The sequence below is a fragment of the Schistocerca americana genome, chromosome 8 (assembly GCF_021461395.2).
Source record: "Schistocerca americana isolate TAMUIC-IGC-003095 chromosome 8, iqSchAmer2.1, whole genome shotgun sequence".
NCBI classification, from domain to species: Eukaryota; Metazoa; Arthropoda; class Insecta; order Orthoptera; family Acrididae; genus Schistocerca; species Schistocerca americana.
Window position 1 is genome coordinate 258,459,676 of NC_060126.1, and position 18,847 is coordinate 258,478,522.

The following is an 18,847-nucleotide window of genomic DNA, read 5'->3' on the forward strand; positions in this document are numbered from 1 at the left end:
TATGGCATGGAACAGTACTCGAAGAAGCCAAATGGAGTGATTATGGCTGTCTTGGGGATGTCGTCGGGGAACATGGGAATCTGATGATATGCTTTGCTACAATCGAGAATGGAGAAGATCTGGGAACCATGCAACATCTGAATAAAATCTTGAATGTGGGGGATAGGGTAGTTATCAATGGCAGTGATGCGTTAAGAGCACGGTAGTCATCACAGAGGTGGAAAGTACCGTCCTTCTTCGGCACGAGATGGATTGGCAGCGACCAGTTACTCTCAGATTGTCGGAGAATGTTGGAATCCAAAAGATATTTAACAATGTCTCTGGCACGGCAAAGTTTCTGCGCATTTAGGCAGCGCGCCTCATGTCGCACAGGGGGTCCTTCAGTCGTGTTTATTCTGTAGCACGTGCCATTGGCAATTGCATGCAAAAACGTGGGAGAAGCAGAGGGGCAGTGGCAGGGGGGGTAGGGGCAGGGGGGGTAGTGGCAGGAGGGGTATGGGCAGGGAGGGGTAGGGACAGGAGTGGTAGGGGAAGGGGGGGGTAGTGGCAGGGGGGTAGGGGCAGGAGGGGTAGGGGCAGATGGGGGAGGGGCAGAGGGGTAGGGGCAGATGGGGGAGGGGCAGAGGGGGTAGGGGCAGAGGGGTAGGGGCAGATGGGGGAGGGGCAGAGGGGGTAGGGGCAGATGGGGGAGGGGCAGAGGCTGGCCGAACTGTTAACGAGGTCACAGCTGCAGAACAATGACCAGGCTGAGGAGACATGTCCACGATTGCAAGAGTCGGTGTGCGGAGTTGCAGAAGCTGCTGTTGTGTCTGCAACAGTTGTGCATAGACTTCATAAATGCGAACATGCAGGTCAACATTCTGAGTGCGCAATGCATCGATGTCTGAACGCTTGCACAAGAAAGCTGAGAGAGCAGAAGAAAGGTTTGCAGCAAGTGACATACACTCTGAAAGGACAGAGTGTGAACAGTCAGTAGAAACTTCGAGCTGAGGGGGGGAATGTTGTGACGCACCAGGAACACTCGAACCGGAGACGTGAGTCGGACAGCCGACTTGCAGATTAGGGGAGAGGGTATAGTGATGAAGAAAATCGAGGCCCAGTACAGGCGCATCAACTTCTGTGACCTAAAATGTCCAGGGGAAAACCTGATCTCGGGCAAATTTAAGCGGGAGATGTGAGGAACCTAGCACCAGAATCGGGGAATTGTTAGCAGCCATCAGTGGCGGTGCAGATAAGGGATCTACGTTAGGGGCAAGGGAGGGCGGGATAACAATAATGTCGGCTCCAGTGTCCACTAGAAAATGAAGTTTGGTGTTGGTGTCCTCGACAAATAGGCGCGAAGCAGATGACAGTGCAGCAGGCGGCGGATGCCGGTAGGTGCCGTGAGGCAGCGCGGTGGGACGTGGCGCCTAGACGTGCCCGCCATAAGCATTTGTGAAAGTGCACAGGGGTTTGCAGCTGTGAGCCACATCACCAAAGTTAGTGTGGAACCAGCAATAAGGAGAGCCAGCTTGCGGTGCAGGAGCATGGCTGGACGGTGAGGCGGCCAGCTGCGCCAGCCAGAGTGTACTCAGGTGCTCGCTCGACCGTCTCCGATGACCTCTGGGGCGGCAACGTAAAAGTAGGTAGTGCAGTCAGGTGACCACGGGGTGGCAGGGCCGTTGCTTACACTGACAGCGAGGCGCATGTCTTGCCATGGCCGCAGGTACGCTTGGCTTCTGTTACTGCATAATGCGTGGGGGCGGTGGATGCCAGACTCAAATGCTGGAGGCACCGGTGTTGAATGATGCTATAGGCACGGTCGGCAATGAACAGGCATGCTTCGAGGGGCTCAGAGACATGGGACAATAGCTGCAGTTGTAGCTCAGAAGGAAGTTTAAGTAGCCAAATTGTCCAAAGTGCGACGTCTGGTAGAAATTCTGTGTCCACAAGTGGCGCCACAGCTGTGACGGGGTACGGTCATCGATGTGTTCCTCATGGATAATGCATTGGATCAGCTCAGCAGGAGGACGGGATAAGCGTTCAACGATACAAGTTTTAGCAAATACGTACTTATTCTGCACGGGAGGCGAAAGCAGCAGGTCACTAATAAGATCCATGTGATCGTGCAGGTGACTAAGAAGGCACACAAATTGGGCTCCGTCATCTAGGACGCCCAACATTTTATTCACTAATGCAAACCATGTCTTAGGGTTCTCTGTTTGTAGGGCTGGTAGTTTTGGGAATCTGCTAGGCGCGAGGTACTGAGGAACTGTCGGTGCAGCAAACACACTACTTGGTGGTGCAGATGGTGTAGCAGTGTAGAGTGGTGCCAAATTGGGATTGTAGGCACTAGGAGACTGGCACACAGTAGCTGTACTAATCTGGTTATTAGGGACAAAACCACACGTTTTACAAGCAGCAGGAGTGCAAGAAGAGAATTCAGTCTTGACATGTGAATTCAGTTGCATAGTGTAGGCAGGTACAGTTGCTGGGGCCCCAGCTGGTAGGGGCACAGTTGGGTGCAGAAGACTCTCCAGTACCATGGAAGCTACTCTGCCCTGGTACAATGGCTTCACTGTTGTGAGAATTTGTATTGGATGGTGTTAGTGCAGTAAATAAAGAAGTTGTTATGATAAGAAAGGAGCAAAGGGAACTGAGGAGCAAGATCAAGGACAAGGAGAGAAAGCAGGACAACAGTACAACAACACAGCACAAAAGAAAGTTTCACATGGCACAAGTAGAAGTATTAGCTCGTTCCATGCAGTGATATAAGAGTGGCAGTTTGGCAGTTGGGAGATGGATACACAAGTTTACCTAGGTTCTCAATATCCAGCTGTCTCTGCTTTTTCCAATTCTTACCCATCTCTTACCTTAATCTGTTTCTTACTATCACCCTTTTCTTGTTCATTTAACCCACTTCACTACCACAACCCACACCTTAGTCAGACCACAGTGCAGGGATAATATTAATGTTGTGTCTGTGTGCTCTGTGGCACAACACAAGTTACAAACTGAAGTACTGCGTGCTAATTATTATTCATGTGTTTAATGCCACCTCTGTATACTGAGCAGTTGTTTTTACTAATTCCAAAATTATGCTTGTCACATATGTATGCTGCCTTATAATGAATTGAGGATATGCAGCATATTCATAATGTTCTGACAAAGATGTGAACAGTTTGCAGTTCCTAAAATGTATAACTAATTTTTAAACTTCCTGGCAGGTTAAAGCTGTATGTTGGGCCAGGACACAGACCTGGGAGCTTTGTCTTTCATATGCAAGTAATCTACCAACAGATCCATCCAAGCACATCTCACAACATGCTCTCACAGCTTTATTTTCATCATTAAGTATAATCTGCATTTCAAACTTCACAGAAGTTCTGTGCATACACTGTTGGGCTAGCTCTCTTGAAAGAAAGAATATTGCATAGAAATGGATTATCCACAGCCTAGAGGGGATTGTTTCCAGAATGTATTTTCACTCTGCAATAAAAAAGGAGTGGAAGAAGATATCAAACAAATGTGATCTCCCTGTTCATCATCATTTCCACACAAACAATCAACTGAAGTTGAGGATGCATCTCTGGAAAACCATCCATAGACTAGAAGTTTTTGAGGAAGAAAGGGACTAGCAGAAACACTGGTGAAGAAACATCACACAAAATGGATTCCCTATGTAAGCATATAAGTTTCTGGTTTTGACCTTCCAAGAAGACTCCGGACAAGACTAAACAGAATAAATACTGGAGCGGGTTGCTGTGAAAGCTTAATAATAAATTGGTATCTTGCAGGTGACCCTTTCTGTGAGCATGGCGGACTTCAAATTATGGATCATATTATAAACTGTGTAATTTATGGTTTCAAAGGAGAAGGAACTGAAGGCATCCACAATGTCTCCAGAGGAGCCCTCCAATGGCTGAGTACTATTCAGAGTGTTATTTGACTGCAGTGCGTACAGCGTTTTCTTTTTTCTTTTTTTTTTCTTTTAGATTCATGTGGTTTTGTGCTTTTCACTTCAATATGCTACCTGCTTGCAGAGTGTCTAGTGTATTTTTCTATCTACTTAAAGTTGTTTCTTATACGTTATCTGGTTTATTATGATTCATGTTTTTTTTTTTTTTTTTTTTTTCTTTGTGATATATAATTGTCTTAACCATGTTGAACATGTATATCTTCTCTGCAATGGACTGTGTGCTGATATGAAACTTCCTGGCAAATGAAAACAGTGTGCTGTACCAGAACTCCAACATAGAACCTTTGCCTTTCTTTGACAAGTGGTCTCCCAATTGAGTGAGAGAATGACTGAATGAATGTATAAATTTGTTATGACATGTCAGCTTCCTTCTTTGCCACTGCCATTCCAGGTTTTCAAATCTTGTCTTTTGTTAACATTTCATTGTAAATTGGTCTGATGTTTTCCTGCTGTGTTTGTCGTCTGTTGTTCCAGTGTATGTCTACTACTAGCAAGTAATTTGAAGCATAGAAATTATTTTTCTGTGTGTGTTGTTTATTACTTCCTACTCATTTAATGATTTCTGTTATATTTATGAATAACATGGAGAACTTTTGAGTGGACAGCATCTTTTGTAATAACAATGTTGCTTTATTTCAAATATAATCAGATCTTAACAGTCTTAATTGACATGTTATGAGCTAACATTGTTTTAAATATTGTCACAGTGCCCTTACCAGCACAGCTACAACCAGTGGACTTTTGGGCTAGGTACCAACCACCACCACCACCAGAACCAGGGCAGAAGCGACTTCCAGAAGATATTGAAGCTGAGCTCAGAAAGCAAGAGCAAGAGTTGAATGAACTTGCTCTCATAAGTATAGAGTAAGATGTGGAGCTGTCCATTTTCAGTTATGACTAGAGAAAGCTTTATTTGTCTATTCAGTATCAGATATACAGGGGTTGGACAAAAGTTTGAAAACATTGCAACAAATGCACACTTGAACATAAACGGAGATGCTAATGAAGCCTGCAGAGTGTGCTGATGTATTTGATCTTGAACCACAATGTCTTCAATACATTGTGAGTCTCAGTCATGATCAGAACATGGTTCTGTATGGTTTTGAGTGCATTATATTGGAGTTAAGTGAAATCAAACATGGGCAAATTATTGGTGTTCAATAGTGAGTACTTCTTAACCAAGGGAGTTGAAGTGGCTGGTATTTCAAAAGGCACCATATCGAAGATTTACACCACATGCAAGCAAAGCAGAAAAACATCATTTGCTAAGTCACAATGTAGGTGAAAGTGTGTACTGAGTATTGTGATGGACAGTCATTGAAAGGAACTATGATAAAAAAAAAAAGAGGATGACAGATGCAAAAGTCACAGCAGAACCTAATGTCACACTTGCAAACTCTGTCAGCACCATAACAACATAAAGTGGGCATCATAAACAAGGAACTGCACGGCAAACTGGAATTCAACTCATCAGTGGCGCAAATGCTCACAACAGGAGACTGTTCATATAAGTCTTGTTTTGAACTTTTGACCAAATTTACAACCCAAGAGTGAAATACAGCGGGGATTTTGGGATAATTTGGGCAGCCATATCATGGTATTTCATGGACCGCATGGTTATCCTGCACATGGTTATCCTGTTGAGGATTATGTGACCATTTTGACTGATCAAGTCTATCTCATGGTACAATATACACTCCTGGAAATTGAAATAAGAACACCGTGAATTCATTGTCCCAGGAAGGGGAAACTTTATTGACACATTCCTGGGGTCAGATACATCACATGATCACACTGACAGAACCACAGGCACATAGACACAGGCAACAGAGCATGCACAATGTCGGCACTAGTACAGTGTATATCCACCTTTCGCAGCAATGCAGGCTGCTATTCTCCCATGGAGACGATCGTAGAGATGCTGGATGTAGTCCTGTGGAACGGCTTGCCATGCCATTTCCACCTGGCGCCTCAGTTGGACCAGCGTTCGTGCTGGACGTGCAGACCGTGTGAGACGACGCTTCATCCAGTCCCAAACATGCTCAATGGGGGACAGATCCGGAGATCTTGCTGGCCAGGGTAGTTGACTTACACCTTCTAGAGCACGTTGGGTGGCACGGGATACATGCGGACGTGCATTGTCCTGTTGGAACAGCAAGTTCCCTTGCCGGTCTAGGAATGGTAGAACGATGGGTTCGATGACGGTTTGGATGTACCGTGCACTATTCAGTGTCCCCTCGACGATCACCAGTGGTGTACGGCCAGTGTAGGAGATCGCTCCCCACACCATGATGCCGGGTGTTGGCCCTGTGTGCCTCGGTCGTATGCAGTCCTGATTGTGGCGCTCACCTGCACGGCACCAAACACGCATACGACCATCATTGGCACCGAGGCAGAAGCGACTGTCATCGCTGAAGACGACACGTCTCCATTCGTCCCTCCATTCACGCCTGTCGCGACGCCACTGGAGGCGGGCTGCACGATGTTGGGGCGTGAGCGGAAGACGGCCTAACAGTATGCGGGACCGTAGCCCAGCTTCATGGAGACGGTTGCGAATGGTCCTCGCCGATACCCCAGGAGCAACAGTGTCCCTAATTTGCTGGGAAGTGGCGGTGCGGTCCCCTACGGCACTGCATAGGATCCTACGGTCTTGGCGTGCATCCGTGCGTCGCTGCGGTCCGGTCCCAGGTCGACGGGCACGTGCACCTTCCGCCGACCACTGGCGACAACATCGATGTACTGTGGAGACCTCACGCCCCACGTGTTGAGCAATTCGGCGGTACGTCCACCCGGCCTCCCGCATGCCCACTATACGCCCTCGCTCAAAGTCCGTCAACTGCACATACGGTTCACGTCCACGCTGTCGTGGCATGCTACCAGTGTTAAAGACTGCGATGGAGCTCCGTATGCCACGGCAAACTGGCTGACACTGACGGCGGCGGTGCACAAATGCTGTGCCGTGCGTGTGATCATTGCTTGTACAGCCCTCTCGCAGTGTCCGGAGCAAGTATGGTGGGTCTGACACATCGGTGTCAATGTGTTCTTTTTTCCATTTCCAGGAGAGTATGTTCCCCAATGGTAATGCTATGTTCCAAGGTAACAGGACCACTGTTCACACAACTTGCATCATCCAGGACTCATTTCATGAGTGGCAGGGTGAACTGTTGCATCTTTGTTGGCCACCACAGTCGCCAGAGCTCAGTACTATTGAGCCTTTGCGGTCTATTTTGGAGAGGAAGATGCATGATAGCTAACCACTCCATCATCATTACCAGAACTTGCCATCATTTTGCTGGAAGAATGGTACAATATTCCCTTGACAACCATACAGGGCCTTTCTGAAATGACTGGAAACTGCTTTGAATGCTTACAGTTTTCCTGCATCATTTTCGGCATGGTAATGTGTTATGTTTATGGTATTTTTGTCCACACCCTGTAATATCAGTTCTCCCACAGAGTTACAGTGGAACAGTTAACATATTATGACAAATGAAAAAATCCAGTGTGGAAACCATATAAAAACAGGGTACAGGCAACCAGTCACCTGCTGATGAAAAATGGATTGTGTATAGCTGCAATTAAAAGATCATAATATTTGATTTTCCACTTTTCTTCTAGTTTTTATATACTGGTGAACTCAAATGCAAATATGGACACACAAATGCTCAGCTACACAGCAGTAGCTACGCATTGCATTGTCTTCCATTTTTGCTTAAACAGTGAGGAGGGGCGCAACAGCTACATATAAATGTGAGCACTTGCCTTGAGCTATAGTGCTGCACTGAAGATTAGCTGGTTGGTCCAGTTCACTCCCTGTTCTACTGTCAGTGCAATATCCTTGAGATGCACTTCTTTGAAGAATACTATATTTTGGAGATTTGGAGGTAGCAGGAAAACAGTGGTCATCTTTTACCCAAACCATTACTTGACAGTATTTGACAGCTCCCTTGATGCTCTCGGAAATGATGTCTTTGAAGCTATATCAAAGTGAGCTTAGCATCATCAGGCATAAAATCTTTTGTAAGCATTAGCTTTCTGTGCCAGGGCCATATTTTTAGTATGTTACACCCCTGTGCAATAATTTATTTTACATCCCCCTTCCTAAACTTAAATATTGCTATTTATTTGTGGAATACCAATGATAAAGCTGCCTAATCATTAACTTTAGTTTTAAACTTTATTGAAGTATTTAAATAAGATGTAACACAAAGCACATATGTAAGTTAAATATTCAAAAATAATAAAATACTACTACAATTCAGTAGTCCCCATTGCTGAAAAATTGCTACCGAAACAGTATATTTGGGCACAATATATGGTAAGAACAAAAAGAAAATCACTACAGTTTAATACTGTACACCAAAATTATGTCAGTTAAATGTGAAATTTAGTCAGTCTAAAGTATACGATACAATACCAATTACTTGAACTTTTCCAGAATTTAGTGAACTTACTTTTAACTTCCTTCTCACTTTTGTATTTGTGAATTCATATTTCATTTCCTCAAGATCCAGACTGACTGTCATGCCTGATTCTGAGGCTAGTACTATGAGATTCACCAGTTGTTCTCAATGCCTGTAGGTAGTTCTTAATCAATTTTAAAAAAGAAAAGGACCTTTCAGGGCAACAGTTTGTTGCTCTGGAGAAAAGTTATAAATCTTGAGTGCTGTGTACACATTTGGATAGATATTGCCATTTTTTTAAACAATATTCTACAGAGAAACAGAAGAGAGGACAACTTGTCACCATCTACTTTCTTCAGATGTCAGATAGCTTTTAAAATGTATACATTCTTCACCAAAGTTGTTCTAACGCTAAGTTTATTTGCAGCATCATAAATCTGAACACCTTCTAGTTCAGTGATGTTTGAGAGAAATTAAAACATTAAGTTATATATTCTGTAGACATTAACTCTCTTCTGTAACACATCTTGAGGAGTTTGTATTATCCTAGAATATGACTTTTTCATTCTTCTCCAGATATCAACAAAGTCTGATCCTCTTTCTTCTTCAGGGCACTGGGGCGCTTCTTCTGAGTCAAATGACTCATCAAAGAATCTCTTGTGTTTAATCTGACATTTCCTTTTCTGATTCTCAGCAACTGAAGGAGGTTGAACTGATTCCAAATTCTGAACTACATACCTTAATTTTAACTTGAGAACCACATGGAATAATGTTGTGATGTGTATGGTGCCATCATAACAATGAATGTATGAAAACCTGAACAACGCCCCATAGGCATGACCTCATAGGCTACATTATTAGGTCAAGAGCTATCTCATGCCATAGCCTGTAGGCTTGTACACAGGAGATTTTATACAAATGGACTAACAATAAAATACAAATTCAATGACAGATAGAAATATTTGTCAACACTTTGGCAATAAATTGTTGAACACCTGAGTGTTGATGCAATGCACATTAAACATATACTTAAAAAATAATTTTTTGATGCCAAAAGTTTGCTGCCCCTGTAATTTTGTTGCCCTGTCCAGATACACAAGTTGTACATACCTAAATAGCACCATGACCACACATACCACATTTTGTTGCTGTTGTCATGCAGTACTTAGGTAGCTGCAGCACTAAACAACTACAGTTTAGGCATCTGGAGCACTAAACACCTATAAAACTTTAGCACTCTCAAATTACAAATTCTGGACCCACCACTGATCTTGGCCAATTGTCTCATGATATTTTTCGGTTAATATGAGCTTCTACACGCAACTACAGTGTGACTGTGGCAGTGCACAAACCAGAAAAGACTGCACAATAATAAATATATGCTTACTGCACTTGAACATGTGATACAAGGACACTGCTGTGCCAGCAGTAATGAAAACAGAACACTGACCCACAAGGAGTCCAGAATCCGAGGTGGCACACATACTTACAGGATCACCTTATCCTTTGTTTAGTGACATAATTTCTCTTACAACCTTATCTTTCCTGTCTCTGATGCTTTGTTGACTATTGTTTTATTCAGTTGGTGAAATCCATATAATTCTATCAATGTTGCAGGCTACCTGATAATGTTCTTTGGTTTGAACCACCAACTGTGGTCAGGTGGGATGGTGAGAAAGGTTTCTGGTCAACTGAAGACTGTCATGACACGAAGTTTAATGAAGATAAGCAGGTACAGTAATAATAACTTTATAATATTGTGTAGGTCCCTAGCACATGTTTGGCAAGTTATGTGTGGAATCATGTTGCTGAAGGTGAGCACTGATTTATCTTAGATTATGAATCAATTTTCTTATCTGCTGCTATCTGTGCCAGTTCACTACATATTCCCTTCACTCCTACTTTGATTTCTTCAGTACCTCTGGACATGAGTTTAGACAAGGAGCTAATGGAAAACCCAGTTGCTGGAGGTATCATCACACCATAAACAACAGTAGAGGAATACAAGGTGAACTAAGTTCATGACATAGACCTTACCACTGGCTTTAGTGATTCTCTAAAGATATATTTCAGAGCCCTTAGCAATTACTCCCTTGCTGCCTGCATGAGAATCTCTGTTAGCTGCCCAACTGCTTAGACAATGACACCTTTGATACTAAAATACTTCTACCTCTTTGGAGCTTACATGATCATGCTTATGACACAACTCTGCTGTGTTACTCGACTCTCTCAGGCTTTATTTACTGAACTCCATTTAGTACTACCTTGTACTTTCTGAGAAAGTAGTCTCCTTGTGTAATATATTCAATATGTTTAGTTTCATTGCTCTTCTTGGTGCAAAACTTGTCCGTGCTGTATCAACATCTTTAATTTTAGTATGTGGCAAATAAATGTATTTCATTTATGTGGTGTCACCGCCAGACACCACACTTGCTAGGTGGTAGCTTTTAAATCGGCCGCGGTCCGTTAGTATACGTCGGACCCGCGTGTCGCCACTATCAGTGATTGCAGACCGAGTGCCGCCACATGACAGGTATAGAGAGACTTCCTAGCACTCGCCCCAGTTGTACAACTGACTTTGCTAGCGATGGTTCACTGACAAAATACGCCCTCATTTGCCGAGACGATAGTTAGCATAGCCTTCAGCTACGTCATTTGCTACGACCTAGCAAGGTGCCATGTTCAGTTGCTATTGATATTGTCAATAATGTACAGTCAAGAGCGACGCTCATCTTTAATGGATTAAATTTAAGTATTCCACCAGCTACGTCCGTTTTTCTAAATTCTAATTTCCTTGACCTGTTCCAGACCTCACGCCAGCCTGCGTGAGCTAAAACGCATGCCTTTCGGCTTCCTCTAGTAACCCGGTGTTGGCTCTCCTGCCATCACACAACATTGGCGATGATACAATACTGCATTCGTAACTATACTGCCCTGATTTACTTGTGTAATGGCTTCGCCGACATCTCCAGATGTACTGTCCGAATTTTATCGCTTACAGAATCAGCATACGCAGGCCTTACTGGATGCCCTGGGACAGCTCATCCAAGGTCAACGTGCAATGCAAAACGATGCGGCAGCCGCCGCCCCACTGCTAATGCAGCCACAACACGCAGTTGCACCACCTTTTCGTCCTTTTGATGCTGCACTGGAAAGCTGGACACAGTGGTCACACCAACTTGGATTCCATCTCGCCGCGTACAGAATTCAAGGTAGCGAGCGGCAGCCTTTTTTGTTGTCCTCTGTAGGGGTGCACACGTACCGTGTGATAGTCAAATTATTTCCTCGACGCGACATAGCAACTCTGTCCTACGACGAAATTTTGTCTGCATTAGATGCATATTTCAAAGAATCAGTCAATGTAGTTGCCAAACGGTATACCTTCTTTCATACAAAACGTACGGCAGGTCAGACTAATAGGGAGTGGGTTGCAACCTTGCAAGGCCTTACTAGGGATTGTGCTTTTGAGTGTCAATGTGGACTCCCTTATTCAGATACTATGGTACGTGATGCAATTGCACAGAACGTTTCTGATGTTCGTATAAGGGAACAGATTTTGAAACTAGTCAATCCCTCCCTTCAACAAGTGATGGACATATTGAATCGGCAGGACACACTTGACTTTGCTCAGGAATCATTTGAAACTTCGCCACCCATGTGTCAGGTTAACCGACCCGCTGGGCGAGCTGCACGGAACAGTAAACAGTCCTCGCGCCCGGCCGCGCCGCTGCCGCCAGGCTCTCAGCCATGTGTACCGCGCCGGCAAGCAAATGCAGTGCTAAAATCATGCCCGCGGTGTGCTACTAGACATTCGCGTGAGAATTGCCTGTCACGGCAAGCTATTTGCTTTTACTGTAATAAAAAATACATGTTCAAAGTGTTTGCCAGAAAAAGCTCAGAACGGAAGCTCAAAACCATTCCAGGCCCTTTGCTTCATGCTGGAATCAGCATCGAACCAAGGATACTCAGGCTCGTGACACTTCACACATGGAAATTCATATAGTTCATTCCACTCCACCCAGTGCCGCTCTCTCTAACAGTTACTGTGTTCGTCCCACAAATAGTGTGTGTCGACATTGCCGGAACTCCCGTCAAGTCGCAAGTGATTTTGTACCAGTGTCAGTTCACGTTGCACGAGACAGTCACTCTTGTCGTCAGCAGGGCAATAAACTTTTGTGGACTTGGACATTAACGGCAAAGTGATACCATTCCAGCTCGATACCGGGGCTGCAGTTTCACTGATCAATCAAGACACTTACAAACTGCTGGGCACACCTCTGTTGCGTGCCGCAAATGTTAAGTTAAGTACCTATTTAGGTCAAGAGATCCCTGTGTTAGGACAGTGCAGCCTTCTTACAACATACAACGGACAAACAAAACTTGTGTCATTTTACGTCCTTCGTTCTTCTTCTGCAGTGAACTTGTTTGGTTTCAATTTATTTCAGCTGTTTAACTTGTCTATAGTAAATCAGGTCCTATCAGTGAACCAGACTGTGCCTTCAGACAGTGTTTCTCGTCTATGTGAAGAATTTGCAGACATTTTTGCACCGGGCCTTGGTTGCGCTAAGAACTATAAAGCACATTTGGAACTGAAAGTAAACGCGCAACTGAAATTTTTCAGAGCGCACAATGTTCCCCACGCATTGCGTGATGAGGTCACAAAAACATTACACGATTTGGAATCACAAGGTGTAATTGAACGTGTGCAGGCTTCTCTCTGGGCATCGCCCTTAGTAATTTTGCCAAAACCTTCCGGAAAATTGAGACTTTGTGTGGACTTCAAGGCAACAGTGAATCCACAACTAGTGACTGCAACTTTTCCTTTTCCCCGCCCGGAAGATCTTTTTGACAAACTGTGCCTGGGTAAATATTTTTCGAAGTTGGACCTAGCAGATGCATACTTGCAAATACCGGTGGACGAAGAATCCCAGTGCGTTTTGGTGATTAACACGCATCTTGGTTTGTATCGATTCAAACGAGTGCCATTCGGGTGTGCATCCACCCCTGCATTGTTTCAGCAGTATCTACAAACTGTTTGTGCATCGGTCCCTACTGCAGCAAACTATCTGGACGATATTGTGATCTCCGGAAAGACGGAAGAAGAACATTTAGCCAATCTCAGAACATTATTTCAGGTCTTGCAACAAAATGGTCTTCACTTGTGGAAGGACAAATGTGTGTTTTTTGCTCGTGACTAACCCTACCTGGGACATGTAGTCAATGCCCAAGGCATACATCCCAGTCCAGAGCACCTCCGTGCCATACAAGACTTGCCTTCACCGCAGAATTTGAAGCAGGTACAGAGTGTGCTGGGCAAAATTAACTATTATCATCGCTATGTTCCCCATGCCTCTTCCATTTCAGCTCCACTTTATCGCTTACGCCGTAAAGGTGTTCCGTTCGACTGGATGATGGAATGCGAACGCGCCTTTCGCCAGTTGAAATCAGCGTTGCTTTCCAATACTTGCCTTACGCCATTCAATCCCCGGAAGCCCCTATTGTTGATTGTGGATGCATTGGATTTCGGGATCGGTGCTGTGCTTGCACACAAAGATGGATCGCACAATCGCCTTTGCGTCCAAATTGCTCTCATCTGCGCAACGAGATTATTCACAGATCGAGAAAGAATCATTGGCTCTCGTATTTGGTGTTACAAAGTTTCATGATTTCTTGTTTGGTCGTCACTTTACCATCATCATAGACCACAGACCTTTGACATCGCTTTTTCATCCGACCAAGCCTGTACCTCCACGTACAGCACAGAAATTCTTTCGCTGGTCTCTTTCCCTCTCGCAGTACCGCTACGATATCTTGTATCGGTCCACTGCTAAGCATGGAAATGCCGATGCGTTGTCCCGTTTGCCTGTTGCTGAGGATAGAGCATTCGATTCCTCCGAACTTGCTTGCATGTTCATTGATTCGGAAACCGATGACGTGGTCGAATCGTTTCCGATTGATTTTCATCATGTAGCTACAGCCACAGCTGCTGACCCTGTGCTTGCTACCATTCTGCATTTTATTGCTACGCAATGGCCCTTGTCAAAGTCACGGATCGGAGATCCGTTGGTTCGCCGATTTTATGCTCACCAGGAGAGACTTTTTGTATGACGTGGTGTTTTGCTGTTGCATTCTGATAATGATCAGTCCAGGGTCGTGGTACCACGTTCGTTACAGTCCTCTGTCTTACAGCTTCTCCACCAAGGACATTGGGGTATAGTGAGAACGAAACAACTTGCTTGTCAGCACTGTACTTGGTTCGGAATTGATGCCGTGATTACGCATATGTGCTCTTCTTGCGTGGTGTGTGCCGAACAAGAATCAGCACCGCTGCGGAAATTTTTTGCATGGCCAAAAGCCACTTCCCCTTGGCAATGCTTACACATCGATTTTGCTGGTCCATTCTGGAATGCTCGATGGTGGTTGTGGTAGATTCCTTCAGTAATTTTCCTTTTGTTGTCCGGATGTCTTCCACGACGTCATCTGCCACCAAGCATTATCTGCTATCTTTTGCATTGAAGGTCTTCCACAGACTATTGTTTCCGACAATGGCCCACAATTCAAATCCGCAGAATTTCAGTCATTCTGCAAGGCCAATGGTATTCAACATCTGACGTCCGTGCCGTTTTCGCCACAGTCAAATGGTGCCGCTGAACGATTTGTCAGGACTTTCAAGTCACAGATGTTGAAGTTGAAAGAGTCGCATTCTCGGGAGGACGCGTTATTGCTCTTTTTGTCGTCGTATCACTCTCAGCCCCGAGATGGCCGCTCGCTGGCTGAGTTGCTTCACGGTCACCCTCATCGCACCTTGATGTCTTTGCTACATCCGCCGCATCAGGTTCCTGTGCAGCGGCAGACACCTGCTTTTGCCCCAGGCGACGTTGTCTACTACCGTCACTATCAAGGTTCACAGCGTTGGGTCAAAGGGCGCATTCTTCGCTGCCTCGGCCGTGCTATGTATCTGGTTTTGGGGGCCTCTGGTGAGGTGCGACGGCATCTCAATCAGCTGCGCCTCTGTCGTCGCACGGCATCTGCCGCTCCCCGTCTGCTTTCAGCGATGGTGCCGTCCGGTCAGCGCCCTGGGGACCCATCTACTGGCTCACCTTAGCCCCAGGTGTTACCGACGCTGCCTTCCATTTTGCCCCATGGCGGCGCACCACCGCCGCCGCCGCCGCCTGTTCTCCCGCCGGCGACGCTTGCAGTGGACGCGTCGCTACAACTGCTGGGTGCCTCCCTGTGTCACGCACTGCTGATCACTTCCGGTGACCAGTTGTCCTCCGACATGGAACTCTTGCCCGCTCTGGACCGTATGTTGTCTTCGCCCGTCGGGTGCCCCGGCCCGATGGAGGTTGACCCTTCGGCCCCTCCTGTCTCTCTGCGGGCGCATACACCGCATGTTGGCGTGCACCCTGGAGCAGGTTTTCAGGCATTTCCTAGCTCCCTGTGGTCTGAATGGCAGGGTGCGGGTGGCACAGCCTTGCCTGTTATTAGGCTCCCCACCTTGTCGCATACGTCAACATGGGGTCCTCCCCACGGCGGGCGGAAGCCTTATGCCACAACCGTGCGCCAGTTTGTGGAGGAGGAATGTTGTGTCACCGCCAGACACCACACTTGCTAGGTGGTAGCCTTTAAATCGGCCGCAGTCTGTTAGTATACGTCGGACCCGCGTGTCGCCACTATCAGTGATTGCAGACCGAGCGCCGCCACACGGCAGGTCTAGAGAGACTTCCTAGCACTCGCCCCAGTTGTACAACTGACTTTGCTAGTGATGGTTTACTGACAAATTCGCTCTCATTTGCCGAGACGATAGTTAGCATAGCCTTCAGCTACATCATTTGCTACGACCTAGCAAGGCGCCATGTTCAGTTACTATTGATATTGTGAATAATGTACAGTCAAGACCGATGCTCATCATTAATGGATTAAAGTTAATTATTCCACCAGCTATGTCCATTTTTCTAAATTCTAATTTCCTTGACCTGTTCCAGACCTCATGCCAGCCTGCGTGAGCTAAAACGCGTGCCTTTCAGCTTCCTCCAGTAACCGGTGTTGGCTCTCCTGCCAACCCACAACAATTTACACACTATGATTTCCAATTTCCTTTTGTACTTTCATGTTTAGAAGTCAATGTGAAGGACTTTTTTCTATTTTCCTCAAGCGATTGCAGTTTGTAGTGCAGTCGCCCTATTGATTTGTACTCCTATTGGTACTTAAATACCGCACCTCTAGTTAATGTAAATGGGTGGAATATATTAGTAGATGCATTTTTAAACAGATGTTTGTTACCTTATATATGTTACAATGCTTCTGTTGTCCATCAGATGTTAGTATAGTGGTCAGCAGTGTTACCAATTCTTCAGGTTAAACATTTAAAAACAACACATTTGAAAGAAATGTTTTGTCTTTGTAAAAGTGTTAGCATTGAAGATGCTGTTATCATGTTTTCTGTCATAGTTATGAAACAGGCAAACATTAATGAGAAAAAGATTTATACAAAAGCTAGTGACCACATTAACAATAATTTAATAATGAATACTGGCAACATATTTATAGAAAATCGAAGCAATGAAAACATAACAGAAATTTTGTGTTTACAAAGAATGGTACGGGTGTTACATAATCAGTCTCTCCCAAGCACCATCCATTTTCTTCAACCCTCCATCCCAGTCCCCAACTCATTCTAAAATATAGAAACAAGCAGTTTGGATTGTTTACAGATATGAGTAATACAGTAAATTGGCACACATTCAGTTACAGTGAAGAACTTAGATTTAAGCAGATTTTAAAATGCGTGCCTCAAGAGAGCAATTAGCATGAGATTTGAAATTCTGAAATCTTCACACAAATTTTTGATTCGTATCGTAGCTAATTGCGAACTGATACTGTAGGATAGTGAATACCTTTGCATACCATGCACACATACATGCACACACACATTGTGCCGCTTCACAGAGCTGACCCAAAGCACAATACTGTGATTGCAGTTTGGCTGATGGATGGGGGTGGGGTAGAGGTTTGGGTGGGGTGAGTAGATGGAGAGAGAGGTGGGAGACAGGATAAGGGGTTGGGGTTGGTAGCTAGCAGCCTGGAGGAAGGCAGCCGGTTTGCCAGCTAAGATGGGGGGGGGGGGGGGGGGGAGGTGGCAGCTACACAAGCTAGGCATGTGATGCATGGGTGTCAGAGCTGATGGGTAGTGACATACAATATAATTTGGGGGGAGGGGGGGCTGATAAGGCAGAGGAAGGAAAACTGCTGCGTGGAGGGTTTGGGAACAGAGGGTTAATGCAGACTGCGAGGCCAGGAGGATTATGGGAGTGAAGGATGTGTTCCAAAGATAACTCCCATCTGCATACTTCAGAAAATCTAGTGGTGGTGGGCTGGGTGGGGGGAGGGTTGGGGAGAGCATCCAGGTGGCCTGGGTTGTGAAGCAGCCACTGAAATCGAGCATGACCACAGTTGGGCAGTGGCCATTCATTATGGTGGACAGATTGGTGGCTGTCATATCGACATCAAAAGCTGCGCAGTGATTGCAGCAGACTAGGTATCTGACATGGCTGCTTTCACAGGTGGCCCTGCCTCTGATGGGGTAGGATAAACCTGAGACAGGACTGGAGAAGGTAGTGCTGGATGGGTGGATTGGACAGGTCTTGCACGTGGTCTTCCCCAGAGATATGCTCCCTGGAGCAAGGGATTGAGAGGGGGAGTGGCATAGAGATGGACAAGGATGTTGTTCAGGTTGGGTGGATAACAGAACATCACTTTAGGAGGGGTTGGAAGGATTTTTGGGCATGAAGATAAATCATCAAAGCCCTGGCAAAGGGTGTGGTCCAGTTGCTCCAATCAATGACCATAATGGGTTACTAGAGGGACACATCTTTGTAGCTGATTCTTGAGGATGCTTAGAGTATAGAGGTGTGTGAGGAAATGGCACAGAAAATTTGTTTTTGAACTGGATTTTAGGTGTGGGAGAGGTTTTGAAGTTGTGGAGGAATGAGGATAGGGTGTCTTGGCCATATTATCAAGATATCATCAGTGAACCTTAACCGGAATAATGGTTTGGGGTTTTGGGAGGCTAGGAACGTTTTCTGTAGATAGCCCAGAAAACGTTTGGTGCAGGAAGGTGCCACCAGTTAAAGCAACCATGCCTTATACCACATCTGCTGCAATCACTGCACAACTTTTTTGTTGGCATGACAATGAACTGTCTATCCACACGAATGAACGGCCATCACCAAACTGAGGAAAGAATAAAGTTGCATACCGTGTGACACAACATGCAGCTGAGCACAACCTGCTTGATTTCAGTGACTGCTTCACAACCTGGACCATCTGGATCCTTCACCCAATCACCAGCATTTCAGAACTATGCAAATGGGAGTTCTCCTTGCAACACTCCTTCACTCCCATAACCCTGTTGGCCTCAGTTTTCTTTAGCTCACTTTTCTCATACCCTCCACCCACCAGCTACCCTTTCCTCTGTCCTATCATT

At 45.4% G+C, this 18,847-nt stretch overlaps 1 protein-coding gene across 1 annotated transcript in view; it reads left to right on the forward strand.

Annotated features, from left to right (window-relative positions):
* The first annotated feature begins 682 nt into the window (after positions 1-682).
* Positions 683-18,847, forward strand: part of LOC124545750 (dynein axonemal intermediate chain 7-like) — a 90,384-nt gene continuing 72,219 nt past the window's right edge. Inside the window, exons 1-3 of the mRNA XM_047124693.1 lie at positions 683-968; positions 4,666-4,822; positions 9,979-10,093. Of these exons, the coding sequence (XP_046980649.1) occupies positions 683-968; positions 4,666-4,822; positions 9,979-10,093 (558 nt within the window). The remainder of the gene's footprint in view (positions 969-4,665; positions 4,823-9,978; positions 10,094-18,847) is intronic.